The sequence below is a fragment of the Symsagittifera roscoffensis genome, chromosome 3 (assembly GCF_963678635.1).
Source record: "Symsagittifera roscoffensis chromosome 3, txSymRosc1.1, whole genome shotgun sequence".
Lineage (NCBI taxonomy): Eukaryota > Metazoa > Xenacoelomorpha > Acoela > Convolutidae > Symsagittifera > Symsagittifera roscoffensis.
In genome coordinates, this window is record NC_087064.1 from 74,697,638 (window position 1) to 74,716,721 (window position 19,084).

The following is a 19,084-nucleotide window of genomic DNA, read 5'->3' on the forward strand; positions in this document are numbered from 1 at the left end:
TAAATAAAATACGTACCTGAATCGCAAACAGCCTCGAAACTAATGTAACTAAAAGCCATAATTCTAAACATAGCCAACAGAGAGTTGAAACACAGAGGCGAAGCAGCGCTTCGCGAACACTAGTAAGAAAACGGCAAAATATAGCTCTAAAAGCAAAAACAAAAGAGGCGACGCGGAGCTTCGCACCAATTGCGATAAAAAATAAACATAAAAAATAATGAATTCGAAAAGAGATAACGTTGGAAAAAACTAGTAGCCTATCTAAAACTGGAGGTACCTGTTTAGAATTTTTGAATTTGTTAAACTGATGAAGGATGAAATGAGTAATTTCGAAATTTCAAAAATTGGACTTCGTTCAAAAAAATTATTTGTTTCTCTTGTAAAATCAATATTAAGAGAAAATTTTTGAGACACTGGAATTTTCCCAAGGGCATAATATTTTACCTACAAAAAATCAACGATTCGCCATTTCTACAGGAAAAATTCTTGCAAACATTTCTTTCGATTGAACCCTCAGATTTGATTCGTAGTTTTTAAAAAATTTCTAATACAGACTCAAAAATTCAATAAATAGACTTTCCGAAATCCTTATTTCTACTGGGTTTCTCGATTGTATATTTACCAACAAAATCAACAAACATTTGAAAGAGTCAAAGAACGCAAGTAAGCAGAAAAGTATTTCCTTGCTTGATTTTGAAAAAAATCTAAGTTTTCGAATTTCCAAGAAAAGAATGGATGGCCCAACAGCTTTTAAAACTGACAATTTTTTGATAAAATTAACCCAATTTGAGAAAACTGGACCAACAATCAAAAGTTTTTATTCGCTGGTTAATCTGACAAGACACATGCTCTCGCAAGTGTAATGATTGAATTCCATTTTCGAAATTAGAAGTCGATCATGTTTTAAGTGACCTTCGCTGTTCGATAATTGAGTTTGTCTTCATTTTAACAAAGGAAATGAACTAATTTTAAAAGGAAATCAAAAGTCAAACCGCGAAAAACTAAATAAGATTCTCAACAAACTTTAGGAATATTCCTTAAAAAAACAATCGACTAAAATCATCACGACCTATATAAGAGTCTGAACTACATTTATCGACTCGTAAAAAACTAGGTTAGGTTGGAACACGAAGCGCAGACCTTATGATCGGAGTATGTTATAACTCTAGACCAGGTAAGAAGGGCCTTAAGATATTGAGCGATCTCATTTTCTAACAGACTTGTAAGAAAAAAAACCAGACAATCCAGACAACAAATTCAGTAGAAAAAAACTTTATCAATTTGAAAAAAAACTTGATTACCAAATAATTGATCTAGTTGTCAACCCATACCCAAATCATGGAGTGGCACATGGTCACTTAATAAACCACGGTTGAAAAACATAGCCAACAGTTGGAAAAGAGTCAATGAACGCAAGTAAACAAGTAACAAGACTTGTTTTTTTTTTTTGAAAAATTCTCAACTTTCGATTTTCAAAGACAAAAAATTGAAGCCCTTAAATCTCTGAATTTCTAGAAAAAAAATATTATTTGATAAAATAAATCCAATTCCAAAAATAACATAAGCAGACAAATAATACACCGAAAAAAAAACAGGCCTTGCTCAGATTCGAACCCAGGAACTTGCTGTCCCAGGCGTATTAGTTACCCCCAGAATAAGTGTGCTTATTCCACGCTTAGAAGTTTGACTTCGTTATGAACCAAGGTATCAAGTGATTCAATTGATTCTGTTAAACAAGTTGCAAAAAAAGTCGACATTCCGGTTTGATAGAGCATGCTAATCACAAATATAAATAAAATACGTACCTGAATTGCAAACAGCCTCGGAACAAATGTAACTAAAAGCCATCAACTTAACTCGTTTAAAGTGCTAAGCATAGCCAACATAGTTGAAACACAGAGGCAAAGCAGCGCTTCGCGAACACTAGTAAGAAAAAGGCAAAATATAGCTCTAAAAGCAAAAACAAAGAGGCGACGCGGAGCTTCGCACCAATTGCGATAAAAAATAAACCTAAAAAATAATAAAGTCGAAAAGAGATAAAGTTGGAAAAAACTAGTAGCCTATCTAAAACTGGAGGTACCTGTTTGAAATTATTGAATTTGTTAAACTGATGAAGGATGAAATGAGTAATTTCGAAATTTCAAAAATTGGACTTTGTTCAAAAAATTATTTGTTTCTCTTGTAAAATCAATATAAAGAGAAAATTTTTGAGACACTGGAATTTTCCCAAGGGCATAATATTTTACCTACAAAAAATCAATGATTCACCGCTTTTACAGGAAAAATTCTTGCAAACATTTCTTTCGATTGAACTCTCAGATTTGATTCGGTAGTTTTTAAAAAACTTCTAATACAGACCCAAAAATTCAATAAATAGACTTTCCGAAATCCTTATTTTTTACTGGGTTTCTCGATTGTATATTTACCAACAAAATCAACAAACATTTGAAAGAGTCAAAGAACGCAAGTAAGCAGAAAAGTATTTCCTTGCTTGGTTTTGAAAAAAATCTAAATTTTCGAATTTCCAAGAAAAGAATGGATGGCCCAACAGCTTTTAAAATTGACAATTTTTTGATAAAATTAACCCAATTTGAGAAAACTGGACCAACAATCAAAAGTTTTCATTCACTGGTTAATCTGACAAGACACATGCTCTCGCAAGTGTAATGATTAAATTCCATTTTCGAAATTAGAAGTCGATCATGTTTTAAGTGACCTTTACTGTTCGATAGTGGAGATTGCCTTCGTTTTAACAAAGGAAATGAAATGATTTTGAAAAAAGCCAGAAGTCAAACCGCGAAAAAGTAAATTTGAGCCCGGACAAACTTTGAAACTATTCCTAAAAAAGCAATCGAATAAAAAATCATCACGACCTATATAAGAGTCTGAACTATGTTCATCGACTCGTAAAAAACTAGGTTAGGCGGGAACACGAAGCGTAGACCTTATGATGGGAAGCCGCGTGTTCTAACTGTAGACTACGGAGAACGGCCTTAAGATAATAAGCCTCCATTATATAGCGCGCTCAATTTCTAACAGATTTGTAAGAAAAGTAGTTTACGGCAAAATTCCAGATAACAAATTCAGTAGAAAAAAAACTTTACCAATTTGAAAAAAAAAACTGGATTACCAAATAACTGATCTAGTTGTCAACACAAATCATGGCGCGGCACATGGTCACTTGATAAACCACGTTTGTAGAACATAGCCAACAGACAGTTGGAAAAGAGTCAATGAAAGCGAGTAAACAATAAAAAAACCTCTTTCTTGTTAAACCTCTTGAATTTCTAAACATAAATATTTTTTCATAAAATAAACCCATTTCCAAGTAAAAAATTTTATTTCGCAAGCAAATCTGAAATTCGAAAAAGTAAATTTGAGTCTGGATATTTGAGTAAATTCGAAAAAGTAAATTTGAGACAAACTTTTTATTCCTGAAAAAAAAAAACAATCGAAAAACCCATCACGATCTATATAAGAGTCTGAACTACGTTCGTCGACTCTTATAAAAAACAATTTAGGATTGCTCAGTGAAGTTTTTCTTTTCAAGACCAAATTACAGCCTCAACAGACAAACAAGGTATCAAAACTAATCTACACAGAAATTTGTACAAAAATCAAATTAAGGAAAGCACAAATTAGGTTGAGAAATGCTCCGTTTCCACGTGACTAATCAACAAATGGCGTCTTGGAAACTCATCTCCGCATTGATCACAAACGTGTTTCGGTTGAGCTTCGTGGGCTTTCTTAATATGTTGAATTCTCGCTATTTTGTCCACGAATGTTTCCGAGCAATGGGGACAATCTAACATCCAACTTTTGCCGGACGCTTTCAGCACAGATTTTTTTGATTTCTCGGCCTGCTTTCTATGCATCTCCTGATCTTTGTCATAATTCCACTTGTACTTGAAGCTTCGGTTGCACTCTTTGCACTTGAAAGTCGACTGCTTATCTTTCCCGCTGGGAGTTCGCTTAACTTCCGATGGACTAGCTTGTTCGCTGTGTGTAACTTCAATACTGGTGTTAAGATTTGCTGACTCGAACTCACTGAAGTCTGGAAAGTCCGTTTCATCTGTAACAACCTATTAAAAAGCATTAAAAGCTTTATTAAGAACTCATCAACAGCAATCGAACGTTCAACACTAGTATACAGAAAAGTGCAAACAGCACGGTCATTTCGAGCTCAAATTCTAAAACCGGACTATCTTAATAACAAATTTTAGGAATCGAACATATACTGTTAGAACGTACCACGTTAACAGATGAGTCATCCAAGTTATTTTCAGGCAAATCCTCAGTCTCAACCAACTCCGGTGCGTCGTAGGAAGAGGCATTCTGGTGCGTGTTGTGATTTGAATGAAGAGCTGACACATGTGACTTGAGTGATTCGATGTCTGGTAGCATTAGCTTGCAAATTAGACACTTTTTCGGCTGATTGCGTTTGGCTGAAACAATTCAGTCGTCAAATTAATTTATTTCCTTTGAACTAGAAGTGGATCTATGATTTGTGCAAGGGAAGAGAGGCGTTTGTGGAAAATGTTTTTTTTTGTACCCACGCCATGTAAAAATAGTTGATCCACGCCTGGATTTAAATAATTATTTATCCTTTGTAGATTTTCGTTCAGAATTACTCATAACTTACGCAATGGAGGCTCTCTGGATTTTTTGGCTTTCGGCTTGTGTACGTCAGACACGTGTTTTTTCAGATCCCCGAAGCTATCGAAAAACTGCATGCAAATCAAGCACCTGTTTCTCCTCAATGGACCTGAAACAGTTGACAAAATTGCTAACTCCGTGAAATCGAAAATTGCGTGTGAAACCAAAAATGCGTTGAAATACTACGAATTGATTGGTATACTGATCAAAATTCTTTAAACTATAATGCCAAGTTCACTTTATTTCGATGAACTTTCAAAAAATGCATCATAAAAAGAGAAGTGCATTTGTTTTATTCATGATTCAATTCAAATCAATTGAACAAAAAATACATTACAGATTTAGCCAGAAAAAAGCTTGCTGGCAGTTGAAAATGTTTGAATAACAAGGAAAAAGTCAGAACTACAAAAAATATTAAGTACCATCGTTAGCCACGATTAACTTTTCTATTTTAGAGATTGAAAATGAACCTGGTACAAAGAATGACACCACTATTTGACAACACTAACCTGAAGATTGAGGAGCAGACTTGGAGGTTGTTTCAGTCAAACGCGGCTTTTTGGGAGGGGCCATCAGAACAGCTGAAGACACTTCTGAACAAGCCATGGAATTGTGTGTAGTGTCCAACTGATGATTGGGTAAATCAGAGAGACTCGATAGGATGTCTAAACAGTGTATAAAAAACTTTAGTTAATAACTTCTCTCGCGCAGCTTCTTGTTTAATAGAAAAAATCAACTAGAAGAAATGGTTCCTGCCTTAAAATGATGATACAGAGGCGAGTGAAACCTTCGCAAAAAGCTAATACCACAATCGGGAAAGCAGTTCACACAAGCAAAGCTGCATTACTAAAAAACGGCTGAAAACGCCGCTTAGATTTTGAGCAGCAAAAATGTGCTGTAAAATAGCGACCATAGCTAAATAATTTGTAAGTAACGCAAGAAATTTGCAAAAAACAATACTTAAAATGTCAATTTGCATTGGAAAAAATTGAATCACAGTTTATCATACACTATCAAGCTCTTTTGTGCAACTATGGCATTTTATTATGTGCTATAAAAAAATAACCAAAAAACGTGTTAAAAATAGGTCAAAAACAAACCACATGTTTTATTTAATAATTGTAGAAAAAAAAATAGCCAACATAATTCGAACTTCAAAGACAAACTGAAAATTTCGAATTTCAAAAAAAAAATGGCCTTGAAGCGTTTTGAATTTATGGACATTTTTTTAATAAAAGAAACCTAATTTGAGAAAACTGGACCAATAGGTAAGTTTTTATTCCGGTGGACAATCTAAAAATTTAAATCCACTTGTGAAACTAGAAGTCGATCAAATGTTTCGTGACCTTTGCCCTTTTTATGTTCAATATTTGAGGTGGCCTTCCTTATCAAAATTTAGCGTGAACAAGTTTTAGAAATTTTCCTGAAAAAAAAACAAACAAAAAAAATCACCGAGACTTAAAGAAATCGAAATATATGTAAAACAACTTCGTTGATGAATAAGTAAAGACAAAGATGAGGCTGACCTTCGCAAGCACTAGCGAGAAAACGACAAAAAATCGGCACTACTATTTGAACCTGTGATCGGATTTGAACCTGTGATTTCGATAGTTGGACTCTGGAGAAGTGTCAAGTTGGAGAAGTGTCAATGAACTCAAGGAAACCGAACAAAAAATGACTGACTTTTTACCAACCTTGGAGTTTCGAAGAAAAAGTAAATAACTTACAGCTCTTTCATTTTGAAAAATTAATGACTGAAATTCTTTGCTAAAATAAACCAAATCGAGAAAACTGGGTCGATGGATTTTTTTATTCTATTGGAAACGTAAAACTTGATTTCCACTTATTGGACTAACCAATTTCATTTTTCTTATTGAAGAGTAATTTGCCTTCCATTTGCCAACTGAATCTAAAACGAACTTCTTACACGATTTATATCTTGAAATATCTTCAATTCGTTTATTGACGCTGAATAAAATATGCTAGTAAGATCAACAAAATATGTTGAGCAGGGGGCATCTTTCATGATGGAGACCGAATGATATAAAACTATTTCAGGCCAAACAGAAAACTCTAATTTGAAAAAAAAGTTAAGATGCGCGATCACAACCAAAGACACATTTCTGCAAAAAAATTAATGTTAACGAATCAATTTTTTCAAAATCCCCCCAGACACACTGCTGAAAAAACAGTGATATATTTCCTGTCTAGTTCCTTGATAAGAACAATTAGCTTACCGCGATTCAACTTTGACTGGTTGCTGAGCCGAACTAATTAGTCGCCTGCTTGACGCGTTAAAAAAACAATCGTGAACAGCGTGCGTTGAGTATCACAAACGGGGCAAAATCACAATTTTCAAACACCCCCTCCCCCAATTTATTGAAAATTAAATATTCGCAGGAGAACTCTTTTATTTTGCAGATAATGATTGTTTAAATGGTTTAAGAAATTACAATGGTCTGTATGAATATTCTCAGTATCGATTGTTAATTTAGCGCTCGGTTATATGCATCTACTGTAATGAAACAGAACATAAAAAAAGCTTTGCTTGGAAAAAATGCACTCATAATACAACACAAGCGTTTGCTAGTATACAGAAAGCAAACGCACGACAAAATAATCATTATTAGCAGAGTTCAACATCAGTGGTATCAAACACAAAGCACCTCAAAAAATATTAGCCCAGTGTAAAACACAGAAGCGACCTCGCAAACACTAGCGAGAAACAGCCAAAATTAGCTCTAAAAAGGTTTAAAAAATAGATAACATAGCCAAAAGACAGTTGGAAAAGAGTCAATGAACGGAAGGAAACTGAAAAAGAATTAAATTGTTTTTGATAAACTTCAACTTTTCCATTTCATAGAACAATATGGCCTTAGAGCTCTTTGAATTTCAAGAACAAGCTTTGATTAACATTTTTTGATAAAATTCACTCAATTTGACAAAACTGAATGAAAAGGTAAATTGTTGATTCCGCTGGCAAATCTAACAATTTAAATCAAATTTCGACACTCAAAATTGTCACGTTCGTATTTAGAAAGGACAATTAAGGTAATTTTAGCAAAATGCATATTTTTTTTTTGCTAAAACATATGATAGCTATCCTACATATGATACCTAAAAGTTATCATAAAAACATTAATACATATGAAAGTAATCTGTAGTTAATAAAACATTTTAAGAATTTTTCATGATAAGTCGCCACGACCTCAATAAGAATCTTCACTGCGTTCAGTGACTCTTACTAAAGAAAGAAAGAGCGAAATTAGATTCTTTAATTCGGTTGAAAAGCCTATAATACTTTTAAATAGAGGCGAAGCTGAACTTCGCATAACTTGCGATACAACGCAAGCGCATCATTGCAACCTAGCGAATAGAAAATGAGACAGAAACAAGAAAATCGGAAAAATTGGGGGAAAAATGAAAACAATAAAAGAAAAACTTAGTTTCGACAAGTTGAAAAATCGGAAAAACTGGGGGAAAATGAAAACAATATATGAAAAACTTGTCGAAAAATATGTCGAAAAACATAACCCACCAGTATAAAACTAAGTAAAACAATATGTCGAAAAACATAACCACCAGTATGAAATGAGCTTGTAGTATTTACCAAGCGGCATCTAAGCCGTCAAAAAGATGGTAGACGCCAATTGATCTGTAAACAAAATATATCATAAAAATTTTTGGGCTATTAAATGTTAAAATTTTGAAATCTGGCTTTCAATCATTTTTTTGCTTTTGATGCAGCAGAAAATAAAAAAACTAAGCCGATAAAAAAAGCCGAAACCACTTAGGCCGAATAAAGCTTTTAAGCAGAATAAAGAAGGAAAACCAAGGAAATATACAACGAAGGGTAGTAATTTTACAAATGACAGTGAGCCAAAAACACTCATTTACGATGAACATATTCAAAAAGTCGCAAAAAAATTATTATTTAAATTTCAGATATAATATTTCAAACAACAAAGTCGTCAATGACAATTCAACGGAAAGGTAAATTTAAAAATTCTACAAGTAATGGAAAACTCAAGGGCGTAAAATAACCTGACCTTCGTGGTCGAATGAGATGTCGTCGGTCTTCATGTCTGACACTGACATGTGACTGCCATCTTCTAAAGTGTCTCCATTTGCACTGTATTTGAAAGCGTCTCCTCCTCCATTCATGCGATTGCGGTGATTATCCGAGGAGTACATCATTGGAAAACGAGGCATGTTCACGCTTTCTTTCACTAAACAGAAACGAGAGCTATTTGTAGGACAATTTCCGGCTTTTTCCTGTCCCCAAATTTTCAAACCTCCTAACTTCCTGAAAAAAATCTCAGGTGAAAAATAAGCCAATGAATCTGTATGTCTCTGATGGTGTAAAATTGTGTCATGAGTAGAAAAAGGAAATTAAATTTTTTCTATTTCAACGAAGACGGTTATTGTACAACAACAATTTCTTCTCACAAGTATCAAAAACGATTTTGAGTTTAAACAATCGGAGTGATATATAATTAGGAGGCAGATTCAAGTTAAATAGCTGGATCGCTCCTCTTTGTTATACTTCTAACAATATTTGTAATTTATTTCAAAGCCAAAATTTTTTGGCAAAAGTAGAGTAAAATTTGAACTTTTGGTTAACATTTCATCTGGCAGAATAATATATCTACAAAATCATTCTTAGTAGCATGTACAATTGACTGAAAATGAAATTAGTATAATCGGCATTATAGTTCGCTAGTTTAATACATGCACTCAGGCGCGGATCTAGGATTTTCTCAAGGATGTGGGCTGATTTTCTGAGCTATACCAAATCTTTATAAAGACCTTATTTTGTCCAACTTTCTGAGCCACAGGCAAATTTTTCAAAAAACAGGCGTAGTTGGCACTTTTTGAAAAACTTTGACCCAAAAAATTGCGTTTATTCGGCAAGCCCTCTCCCTCAAAATTATTTTATATTGCCGCCGAAGGCGCTTTTAAACAAAATTTTATGGTCAGTAAGCCAAAAACGGATATCTCAAAATAGTACTAAGGGGGACCAAATACGCATATTAATCATAAAATGAAGTTATTATAGAATGTCTTCATATCAGGTATCAAAATGTCTCTTGCAGAAATGACATCAATTCAAACAAGAAAATGCATTTAAGCGATTGCGAAACCCAGTCTTTCCAGTCGCGCGACCTCTTGAATTACCTTGACACAATTACCTTGATGCATTTCTTCCACGTGGTCCTTGAGGTATTGCTCGTGCTCAAACACTTCGTCACAGAAGTTACACACTGGGTTATGGCCATTCCCTGAAATGAACAAGCCAAATTGAAATGCAGTAACACAAAAAAGATCACTCGCTGTTGTACTCAGCTCTTTAACTTTTCCCTCACTTCTGTAAGTATTAGAGCACTTCTGTAGTTATAAGAGCATTTTGAGACTTTTTGAAAAAACAAAAATATCATCAAGAACTATATAAGTGAAAACCACAACGTTCTTTTACACTTAATAAATTCACTGTTAAATTGATAACTATTTCTGACCTGGAAAGCCCATATTCCAAAATTCAGTATTAATTCACCATATCCTAAAAAAGCCATAGATCCTGAAAAAAAAACACCTTAGAATCATTAGAAATTTTACTAGGGGCTTTTGGAATGCTACAACGAAGCCGAACCTTCAAAAACAATCTTTCTGTTGGAACTAAGCCGACAAAAACAATAGTCTATAATCGCAAGTGTAAAATAGCCGTATACTTTTGTTAGCAAAACAGCATGTCCCGACTGGAATCAAACTCCCAGGCTTTGTCGCCTCAAGCATGGTTATCACTGCGCCAAAAGCAAAGAATAATCCTTGAATTTTAAATTACAAACATAGCCGACAAACATTTGGAAATGAGTCAATGAACGCAAATAAACATGAAAATAACTTTTTTTTTGAAAAAATCTCAACTTTGAAATTCAAAAGAAAAAAAATAGATGGCCTTAAAACTCTTTTAACTTCTAGAAAAATTTATGATTGACATGTTTTTGCTAAAAATAATTCAATTTGAGAAAACTGGATCGATAGGTAAATTTTTTATTCCGCTGGAAAATCCAAAAATTAAATTCCACTTTCGAAACTAGTAGTCGATCATGTTATTTGTGACCTGAACATTTTTTGCTGTTCGATAGTAGAGTTTGCTCTCCAACAAAGTAAATGAACTAAGCTTAAAAACGAGTTAATAAGTCAAACCAATGGTGACAAAATTTGAGTACCATAAGACGTCATTTCGTTTTTTTGTATGTGTCCCGCACGCATGCACACTTCCGCCTACAACAACGAAAACTACAGTTTTTTTTCTTCCAAGAACCGATCATTTTTTAGTCAATTTATTATTTCCTAAAAAAAACATTTCTAGTTTTGTTTTGACTAACTATCTCTGGCAGCGTTATAATGATGTCTTTTTCAAATCCATCCTTTCTTTAGGCCGAGGTCGTTATCTCTGTTTACGTCGAGGCCGTTATCTCTGTGACGCTCTTTCAACCAATTTCTGATTTAGAAAATCGAATGATAACTTCTTAATTTACGTAAGCAACTTAAAGAGTGTCGCCATTTCTCTCAAAAACTACAATTTAACACACCTTTCAAACTCACCTTCAATTATTACAAGCTTTCAATTATTTTTCTAGGAAATTTACCAGGTTCGGTAGGCATTGGAGGCAGGAATTCAGTTGTTTTGATGTTGAACTTGTTGGGTCCATTCTGTTCATTGTCATCCCAGTCGAACTCCAGTTGCTGCCCTGAGAATGGCATGGACATTGATGTTTCTGCTAGCAAGTGGTCCAGAAAATCATCATCGTTCTCCTCGTCAACGCGGGACATATCTGCTTTATATTCAACTGTTTTCACTACTCTGCAGCATCTCTCATGTTTGCTCCTTTAAACAGTCAGCATTATCGAATTTAAACACCCTTTTTAATAGTCTAAATTATTTCTGAGGAACATATAATAATACTTTTATGTCACCTCTATAACCCCTCTATGACACTTGATCACATATTCATAAACCGAAGACTCAATCATCACGAGAGCGGAAAGGAACCTCAAAACTCACATTCAGCTCATTATGCCAAGCATGCGTTAGTTATTTACTGTTTATAAGCTTTTTTGGGTTGTTTTATGGCTAGGAAATATTCATTCACATTTTAAAGCAGTGACTCGAAGGTTATACATATGTGGGGCTTATTTCCCAGTGAAACCTGTAATAAAAAAATAGGCCAAGATATCATTTCAGAGTCTTTGCATTTTTCGCGCCATCAAAGAAAAACTTCCAGGCCAAGTGTTTAAATAAATGGAGTCAAATACGGCGGTTCTCAAAAACAACCCAAGTAAAGGAAAATAATAATAACAAATAACAACTATTTTAAACGTTACCTCCCATTTTCGGAATTGAATTTGCGTCTGCACCATCTGCAGAAGAAATATTTGCCATTTCCACTGTCTGAGGGCAACGAAGTATAACCGGAATGCACTTCTCTCGCGTGGTCGGCCAGCAGCGACTCGTTTGGAAATGATAGCTGAACAAAAACATCGCTGGTTGAATAGTTACAAAATTAAAGGCCCATCACTTCAGAAAGCTAATTGCCTGCTGTTGACTAAAATTGAGAGCAACTTTAATCAATTTTAAACAGAAAACTAAATTCTCCGAGATCTCCTTCAGTTGAACGTTTTCACGCAGTCACGATTCTCAAAATCTATTTGAAAAATTGGATCAATGGATAAATCTTTTATTCCAGTGAAAAATCCTAACATAGCCAACAGACTGTTTAAAAAGAGTCAATGAAAGCAAGGAAACAAGAAAAATACTGGCTTCAAAAAAAATAGAAGCCCTTGAACATTTGAGTTTCTAGAAAAAAACTATTTAATAATAGAACAAAAACTTCAACATCAGAACTACAAAGTCAAAAAAAATACATGGACCTGAAGCTCTTGGTATTTCAGGAAAGCATTTACTGGACACTTTTGAAAGAAAAATAAACTCAAATTGAGAAAAATGGATCAACGGGTAATATTTTGTTCCGCTAGGAAATCTCAAAACTAAAATCCTTTTAAGAAAGTTGAAGTCGATCATGTTTTTCTTGACTTTTACACATTTCGTTTAAGAAAGGAAAAGAACTGAATTTGAAAAGAAATCAAAAGCCAGACCGCGAAAAATCAAATATGAGTTTCATCAAACTTTAAGCCTTTTCCTGAAAAATAATATCATGGCCTACATAAAAGTCTTCACTGCGTTCATCGACTCTTAAAAAATATAATCCTATGTTCAAAATTAGAAGTCATTCAGAGAAACAAAAAAATTAAATCCACTTTGAAAACTAGAAACCGTTCAATTGGAGAGAGCAATTTATCTAAGTTGAAGCAGATGAATTCAAATAAAACTCAAAAAGTGCATATACACCTAAGTGAATTCATAAATCATGAATGCATTATTAGGTATGAATACCCTTTACACTTTTGCAGTTCGATTTCCCTCATTTTACCAAAGGAAATGAAGTGAACTTTAAAAGCCAAATGAAAAGTCAAACCGCGAAAAAATAAAATTGAGCGTGTACAAATTTGAAGACATTGGCTGAAAAAACCAAAAACAAATCTCCAAGACCTATCTAAGAGTACTCACTACGTTCATTACTCTTAATAAGACCTGACCAATTTCAGAAATTGGATACTTTTCTATTAAGCTGAGAAACCTTAGGCCATGATCTATTAAGACTCAAGCTACCCTTATGCACGCCATTTGGTATTGGAGAGCGTGATTAACGTTCAATTTGCAAAACAATTTAGAATGTGACCTTTGAAACAAATTAAAATCAAACCGTCAAATTATTTTAGTTAGCGTGAACAAATCTCAAGGTTTTTCAAGGTAAAAACCAAGACCAAACCAAGAGAAAAATGCAAATAACTTAACCCTTATTTCGGCTCTTTTTCCTCACCCTCCCCCAAACTCGAAAGTAAATTTTTGTTCACACTGTCCGATTGTTACAAAAAGTGGCACGTGTTCTAATTAACCCATTACAAACATATTTGGCCTTCATACTTAACCATATGAAACACCTCGTTACACCGTAAAACTGCCGCTTATGTGCGGTGCCGGGAATAGGAAAAGGACCCTAATAGGAAGAATAGCATCGAATTTTTGACCAATCAGATTGCAGAAAGCTCGATAGAACGCTCCAGTTTAAATTTACTGTTTTTATTTAGAGGGAAAGAGATTCTTTAGAGGATACCATAGGGATAGGGAGATATTGTTAAGTAGATTAAAATATTGCCATGAAAAAAAAACCGACCTCACAGACGACACATACGCACTGCCGCTGCAGTTTGTGTAGCTTTTTGTGTTTGTTGAGAAGCCACCTCTGGTTGAATCGACTGCCACATTCGTCGCATCTGAAATTCTTCCGCTTGACGAAACTCACTCCTGTTCTGTGGTTCTTCCAGTAAGCAGATGGGTGCAGATGCTCTACAAGTATGTGGTGTTCTACGTCTTGCAACTCTTTGAATCTTCGGTCACATCTCTGACACAGATGTGCAAGCCCACCCTCATGGTCACTTATTCTGCAAAAACAGAACAGGGACCAAATTAAGACAAGCAGACGAAGAAACCCCATACGAGCCTCTGCGAAGAACAACAACCGAAATCTGACGAGAAGTCGAATATAAAGATAAACAACAACTTATCACATACTTTACGGAGCTAAAGTATTTTCAGTTGCGAATTCAAACACCAACATCGTTTCTAATCCTGCGATTATTATGCAAACATTTCTAAATAGAACAAGGATAACCGATTACTGTGCATATAACATTGAAGGTTCCGACCATAGTCTTAAAAAAAACCATTTTTTTTTCAAAGTAGGGTCGTTTTTTCTGTTATAAAAAGATCTGAACGAAAAAAAATAGAAACTGGGCATAACCGACAGTCATAGTCAAACAGGCCAATTGGAAAACAGTTTTCAACTTTTGGCAGAACTTTTTGGAATTTTTGAACATTTTTATTCCCAAAATGGAGCTAAAAAACTCCAAAAACTTGCTCGAGTAAAACTAAGTTTTAAGGGCTTAATTAAGCTATTGTAAGCATGCACGTTGACCTTAATAGCTCATAATTAGACCAAAAATCAAAATTTCAAAGCGGTTTTTCTCGAAAATGAAAAATAAATTTTGCCTGATTTTGCGCGGATAACAAAAAGAAAAAAAGTTAAAACACCCGAATACAAAGTTCGGAATTTTTTAAATGGTCGGAACAAGTATTGTATTTTCGATTTTTCGGACCTAAGATACAAATCGCCAAAAGAAAACTCCATTAAGAAGACGATTAAATTGCATTTTTTTCAATTAGAGTTGAATTTTGACAAAACAAAGTTTTAGCAAAAAGATTATAGTGCAAAATACTTTGGAATGACGAGCCCAAACTTTTACACCAAAACCGATCAATTTCAGCTGTTTTAATCAATGAAAAGTTACGCCAGAACTACCGGAGCAATTGCTGATACAACTAAACCAACGTGAGTCTCTTATGTAGCCCAACGGCGAAAAATTTGAGCGAAACGTTCTAGAATTATTTCAAACAAAAACTGGTTTTTCATGTTGTAAAAATGACATTTTTGACTATCAAACGAAAATTCTTTTTTCTACTAAATTGGAATATTATACCGCGGTTACACTTAATTGGGCTTCATGAAAGACTCACTTTGGTATAGTTTTATCAGCAATTTATCCTGTAGTTCTCGCGTAATTCTTCCTTGTGCCGTATTTTGTCCGTGGTGCGATGAAAGTATCTGAACAAAAGCAAAGAACTTGTTCGGCAACAATTTTATTCGAAAAAATATAGAAAAACCATAAAAACCAACATTTTCATTTCGCGAAAAAGCGCTAAAGAAAATAACTAATTTTGCTGGAGTTTGAGAACAAAGTTTGAAACAAAGCTTCTTATCCTCTTATAATACTCCTAGTTCATTCGCTCCAAAATAGACTGAAATTAGAAGATTTCAAACCGGATTTTCCCAATCATGACAAAAACTTTTTGGAATTTTTTTCAATTCGTTCGAATCACAATTGAGTGGCTTTAATAAGATATCTCTATCGAAACTTCCGATTCTTATTTCAGGTACTTGGTTTTGAGTGGAAAAAATTTTCACCCTGTGCATGAAAACTTAATTTTGCTAAAGAAAGCGTAAACTCTCAGCTCAGCCAACGAAAATCAAGCGATTGTAGAATTGCTGATTACTAACGAATATTCAATTTAGACATACTCAGATATTCTTTCTTAACCTCAATCTTTTCATATTTGAAAATTCAGGATACAAGTTCGGGCTCCTACCTATGATCTAGAAGCGTTTGCTCAAAGAAGGACGCAAATTCACATTCATCGCAGTAGAACCGTTTCACGCCCAGTGCACAGTTGCGGAAAGCCTCACTTTCCGATTGTTGGTCTGATTGTACATTGACTTCGCCATTAGTTTCTTGAAAACTCGTGTCAAGTTCAGGAAAACTCGCCTCTACTTCTCCCGAAGCTGAAGACGACTTTTCATGGCTGCCTAAGATACCCGCAGCCATTGAATAATCTGAAAAAAAAGTTCTTTTTTAAAACTTTCTAAAATACTGCATGCAATCTGGTTAAAACAAAGCAATTTAGCGGTCGGTTTTGGCCTTAAAAGTTTTACAGACGAATTTATCTCAGTGTGTTATATATAGTGCTGTTTCCACATCTGCATAAGAGTTTCCAAGTGCATGTGTTGACTTCATTGTACATTTCGATCTGAGCTCTGATTAAGTCGGGGTAAGCAGTGATTGTAGTCTTTTTCCTTGCTGAGCGTCAGGTGAGTTTAAGGGCTCGTGGTCCGCAGGGAAAATGACTGCAATAGTGGTGCCACCTCCTTTCTTTAAATAGAGTCTAAAAAAACTGATGTGGAAGCTTGTTTCAGACTATTTGAAAAACCTTCATAAATTACATCTAATTCCAAAGAATCAATTTTTTGAGCAAATGCATCGATATTAGGGGTTGTAATTTCAAATGACATGAGCTGGAACCTACACATTGACAAAGAAAGCTTAAAAGCAAATGAAACTTTTTTTGCGATCAAAAGAAACATATCGAATTTAAACAGAGTAGCGAAACTGAATTTATTCAAATCCATGATAATCCCCGTGATTCTTTTCGCAAGTCCGTGTTTCGGTTTAAATAAGTACGTAAGCTCCGAATTAGAGACGATTCAGCGAAGAGCAGTAACATGGATTTGCGTTAATAGTGTCCCAAACAAAGAAAACTGGAAAGTACTAGGGATTCTTCCTTTGCCAATGTATGTTCAGCTAGAGAACTTGCTGTTGCTTTCAAAATTGATTTTGGGACGTTATGCGGCATGTAATCTAGACATACCATATTAAACAGAGTTCTCGCGCTCCAATTTGTTTCAGCTGAGACGTCCAAGGAAAGCCAAATGAAAACAGAACTTTATGTACCAAACCTGTCGACTTGCAAATGTGTTAAAAATCGATTTATAAGAAGGGATTGGCTTGAAACAACGACTCTAAAAATCTTCTGGTCGAAATTCGAGCAAAACAATGAGAGCGACAAGTGCACTTGGAAATAAGCGTGCGATTGTACGACGAACAATTGCAGAAATAGAACTGTTATATGAAACGAGAAACTTACGGGGTCCAAAACCCTTGTGTGAACCACAGAATTCATATTACAACTACCACTACTAATGACACGGTACCAGGTTTTTTTGAGGTTTCGCGTACCGGAAAATGTTTTTTTTTTATTTCGGATCAAGTTGTGCATTAAAACCAATTTGAAACTTTGAGATCTCAATTGGGAAGGCAAAAAAAAACAAGAAGGCTTCAGAAAACCTAGCAAGAGCAAGAAAGGTAGTGAGGAGGTGAATTCCTGAAAATTGGTGGCCCTCAATCATATACTATCTAATCCAGGAAGAAAGGTGCAAGGTTTAAAAGCTCAAAACGAAGCACGCTAGCAAGATTAACAATTTGATCTGAGAGCTAATTGTTGTAATAGACTTACTAAATAGATGTGATATGATAGCTGTTTGTGCCTGTTTGTCGAGCGGCCTTGGAGGGATTTAAGAGACAGGTCTGTCAAGTAGGTCTGTCAAAAACCAACAGATACAAGCATGCTTCTAAACTTCAGAAGTTGCGCACTGTTGTGAAGACAGCTTAGTGTAGTAAGCTTTATTCAATTATATCTGAAACACATCATTCAAAGTTACATTATTACAACATTCACCCGCACTTAAAATTGTAGCACTCAGCAGTTTGTAATTAGCTTTTCAGGAGCCTACCTGGGACACTGACTTTTTCGAGGAACGACTGTCCTTTCTTCAATCTCAGCTCGAGCGGGGTCGACCAACTCAGTTGTTACACTATCTGCTCGCTGTCCCACTTCATCATCCTGTCCTGGCGCCGAGTTGATACAAAGCTCTTGCGTCATATGCATACCTTGAGTATCAAATGGACGTGTTTCCGAAAACGTTAGAATTCACATTTTAATTACTTTTCTGCTGTCAAATAGGTCTCTGATCTGGGGGAAGGAGTTCCTGGCCTAGGTCGTCTGGTGGAGCGCCGCTGGTCAATCTGAGCTTGGATGAGGTTGTATTTTTTCAGCGAGATTTATAGATTTTATATTTTTCTTTAATTTAAGTTTGTATTAGTTTTTTCTTCACCAATTAAAGTCCAATCCTGTTATCAAGAGTTAGTTAAGTCCTCTTGTGTCCATCCAGTGAAATCTCCTTTCTTACCCTTGCGCCGCGCCTTCAGGATGAGGAAAAAGAACAAGAGTGAATCAGCAAAATATGCATAAAACCTTCGAGACTTTTAAATTGGATAATATGTGATTGTTGTTCTAAGTGGTATCATATCAATTGTGTGAATAAAACTCTTAGCAACTCTAAGAAAATCCAATGAATTCAATATACTATGTGCGTTGAGGTGAAACCTGTCAGTAATATTTCAATTGGTGATGACTTAGTGCTAGATATTTCTGTAAATAGAACCATTTCTAGTGTTCAAGTAAACAAGTGAGTACTTAAGGACTCGCGCGTTATTTTGGCAGAAATTCGTTTGTATAAAACGAATGATATTTTCTACAATGAAAAAAAAATTATTGTTTGTGGTTTTTCTGACGTCTTTCTTGTGTTTTCTTGAACAACCCAAGAGAAGTCTTCGGAGAAAAAAAACAGCTATGAGCTCTATAAAAAGCAAGAAATTAGAGCCAACATTGTTTCACTGCCTAAATCCCTTCCTCGATGGTCAAGCCCGCCCCAGACAGTTCTCGAGCAGAGAATAAAGCTAATCAGCAGGAAACTCCAGGAGGGAAATATAAAAGAAAGAATATAGCTGGCCACTTCAGCTGACAAGATTACAAGTTTTTCGATTCCTAACATCAAAAAATTGTTATCTAAAC

At 34.9% G+C, this 19,084-nt stretch overlaps 1 protein-coding gene across 1 annotated transcript; it reads right to left on the reverse strand.

The window, feature by feature from the left end:
* Positions 1 to 3,465: 3,465 nt before the first annotated feature.
* Positions 3,466 to 16,237, reverse strand: LOC134841301 (zinc finger protein 521-like). Its single transcript, XM_063857194.1, has 10 exons — positions 15,986 to 16,237; positions 13,956 to 14,223; positions 12,046 to 12,188; positions 11,310 to 11,548; positions 9,849 to 9,938; positions 8,706 to 8,885; positions 5,166 to 5,321; positions 4,643 to 4,765; positions 4,252 to 4,445; positions 3,466 to 4,082 (listed from the first exon to the last, which is right to left on the reverse strand). The coding sequence occupies exons 1-10, from the start codon at positions 16,219 to 16,221 to the stop codon at positions 3,639 to 3,641; spliced, it is 2,073 nt and encodes a 690-aa protein (XP_063713264.1). The 5' UTR covers positions 16,222 to 16,237; the 3' UTR covers positions 3,466 to 3,638.
* Positions 16,238 to 19,084: the final 2,847 nt, after the last annotated feature.

Excerpts from the sequence above, each read along its gene's own strand:
- LOC134841301 (XM_063857194.1), bottom strand. The coding sequence starts at position 16,221 with ATGGCTGCGGGTATCTTAGGCAGCCATGAAAAGTCGTCTTCAGCTTCG. Across the intron at positions 9,939-11,309 it reads TCCAATGCCTACCGAACCTG|GGAATGGCCATAACCCAGTG; the intron begins GTAAATTTCCTA and ends TGTTCATTTCAG. Across the intron at positions 4,083-4,251 it reads ATGACTCATCTGTTAACGTG|GTTGTTACAGATGAAACGGA; the intron begins GTACGTTCTAAC and ends GCTTTTTAATAG.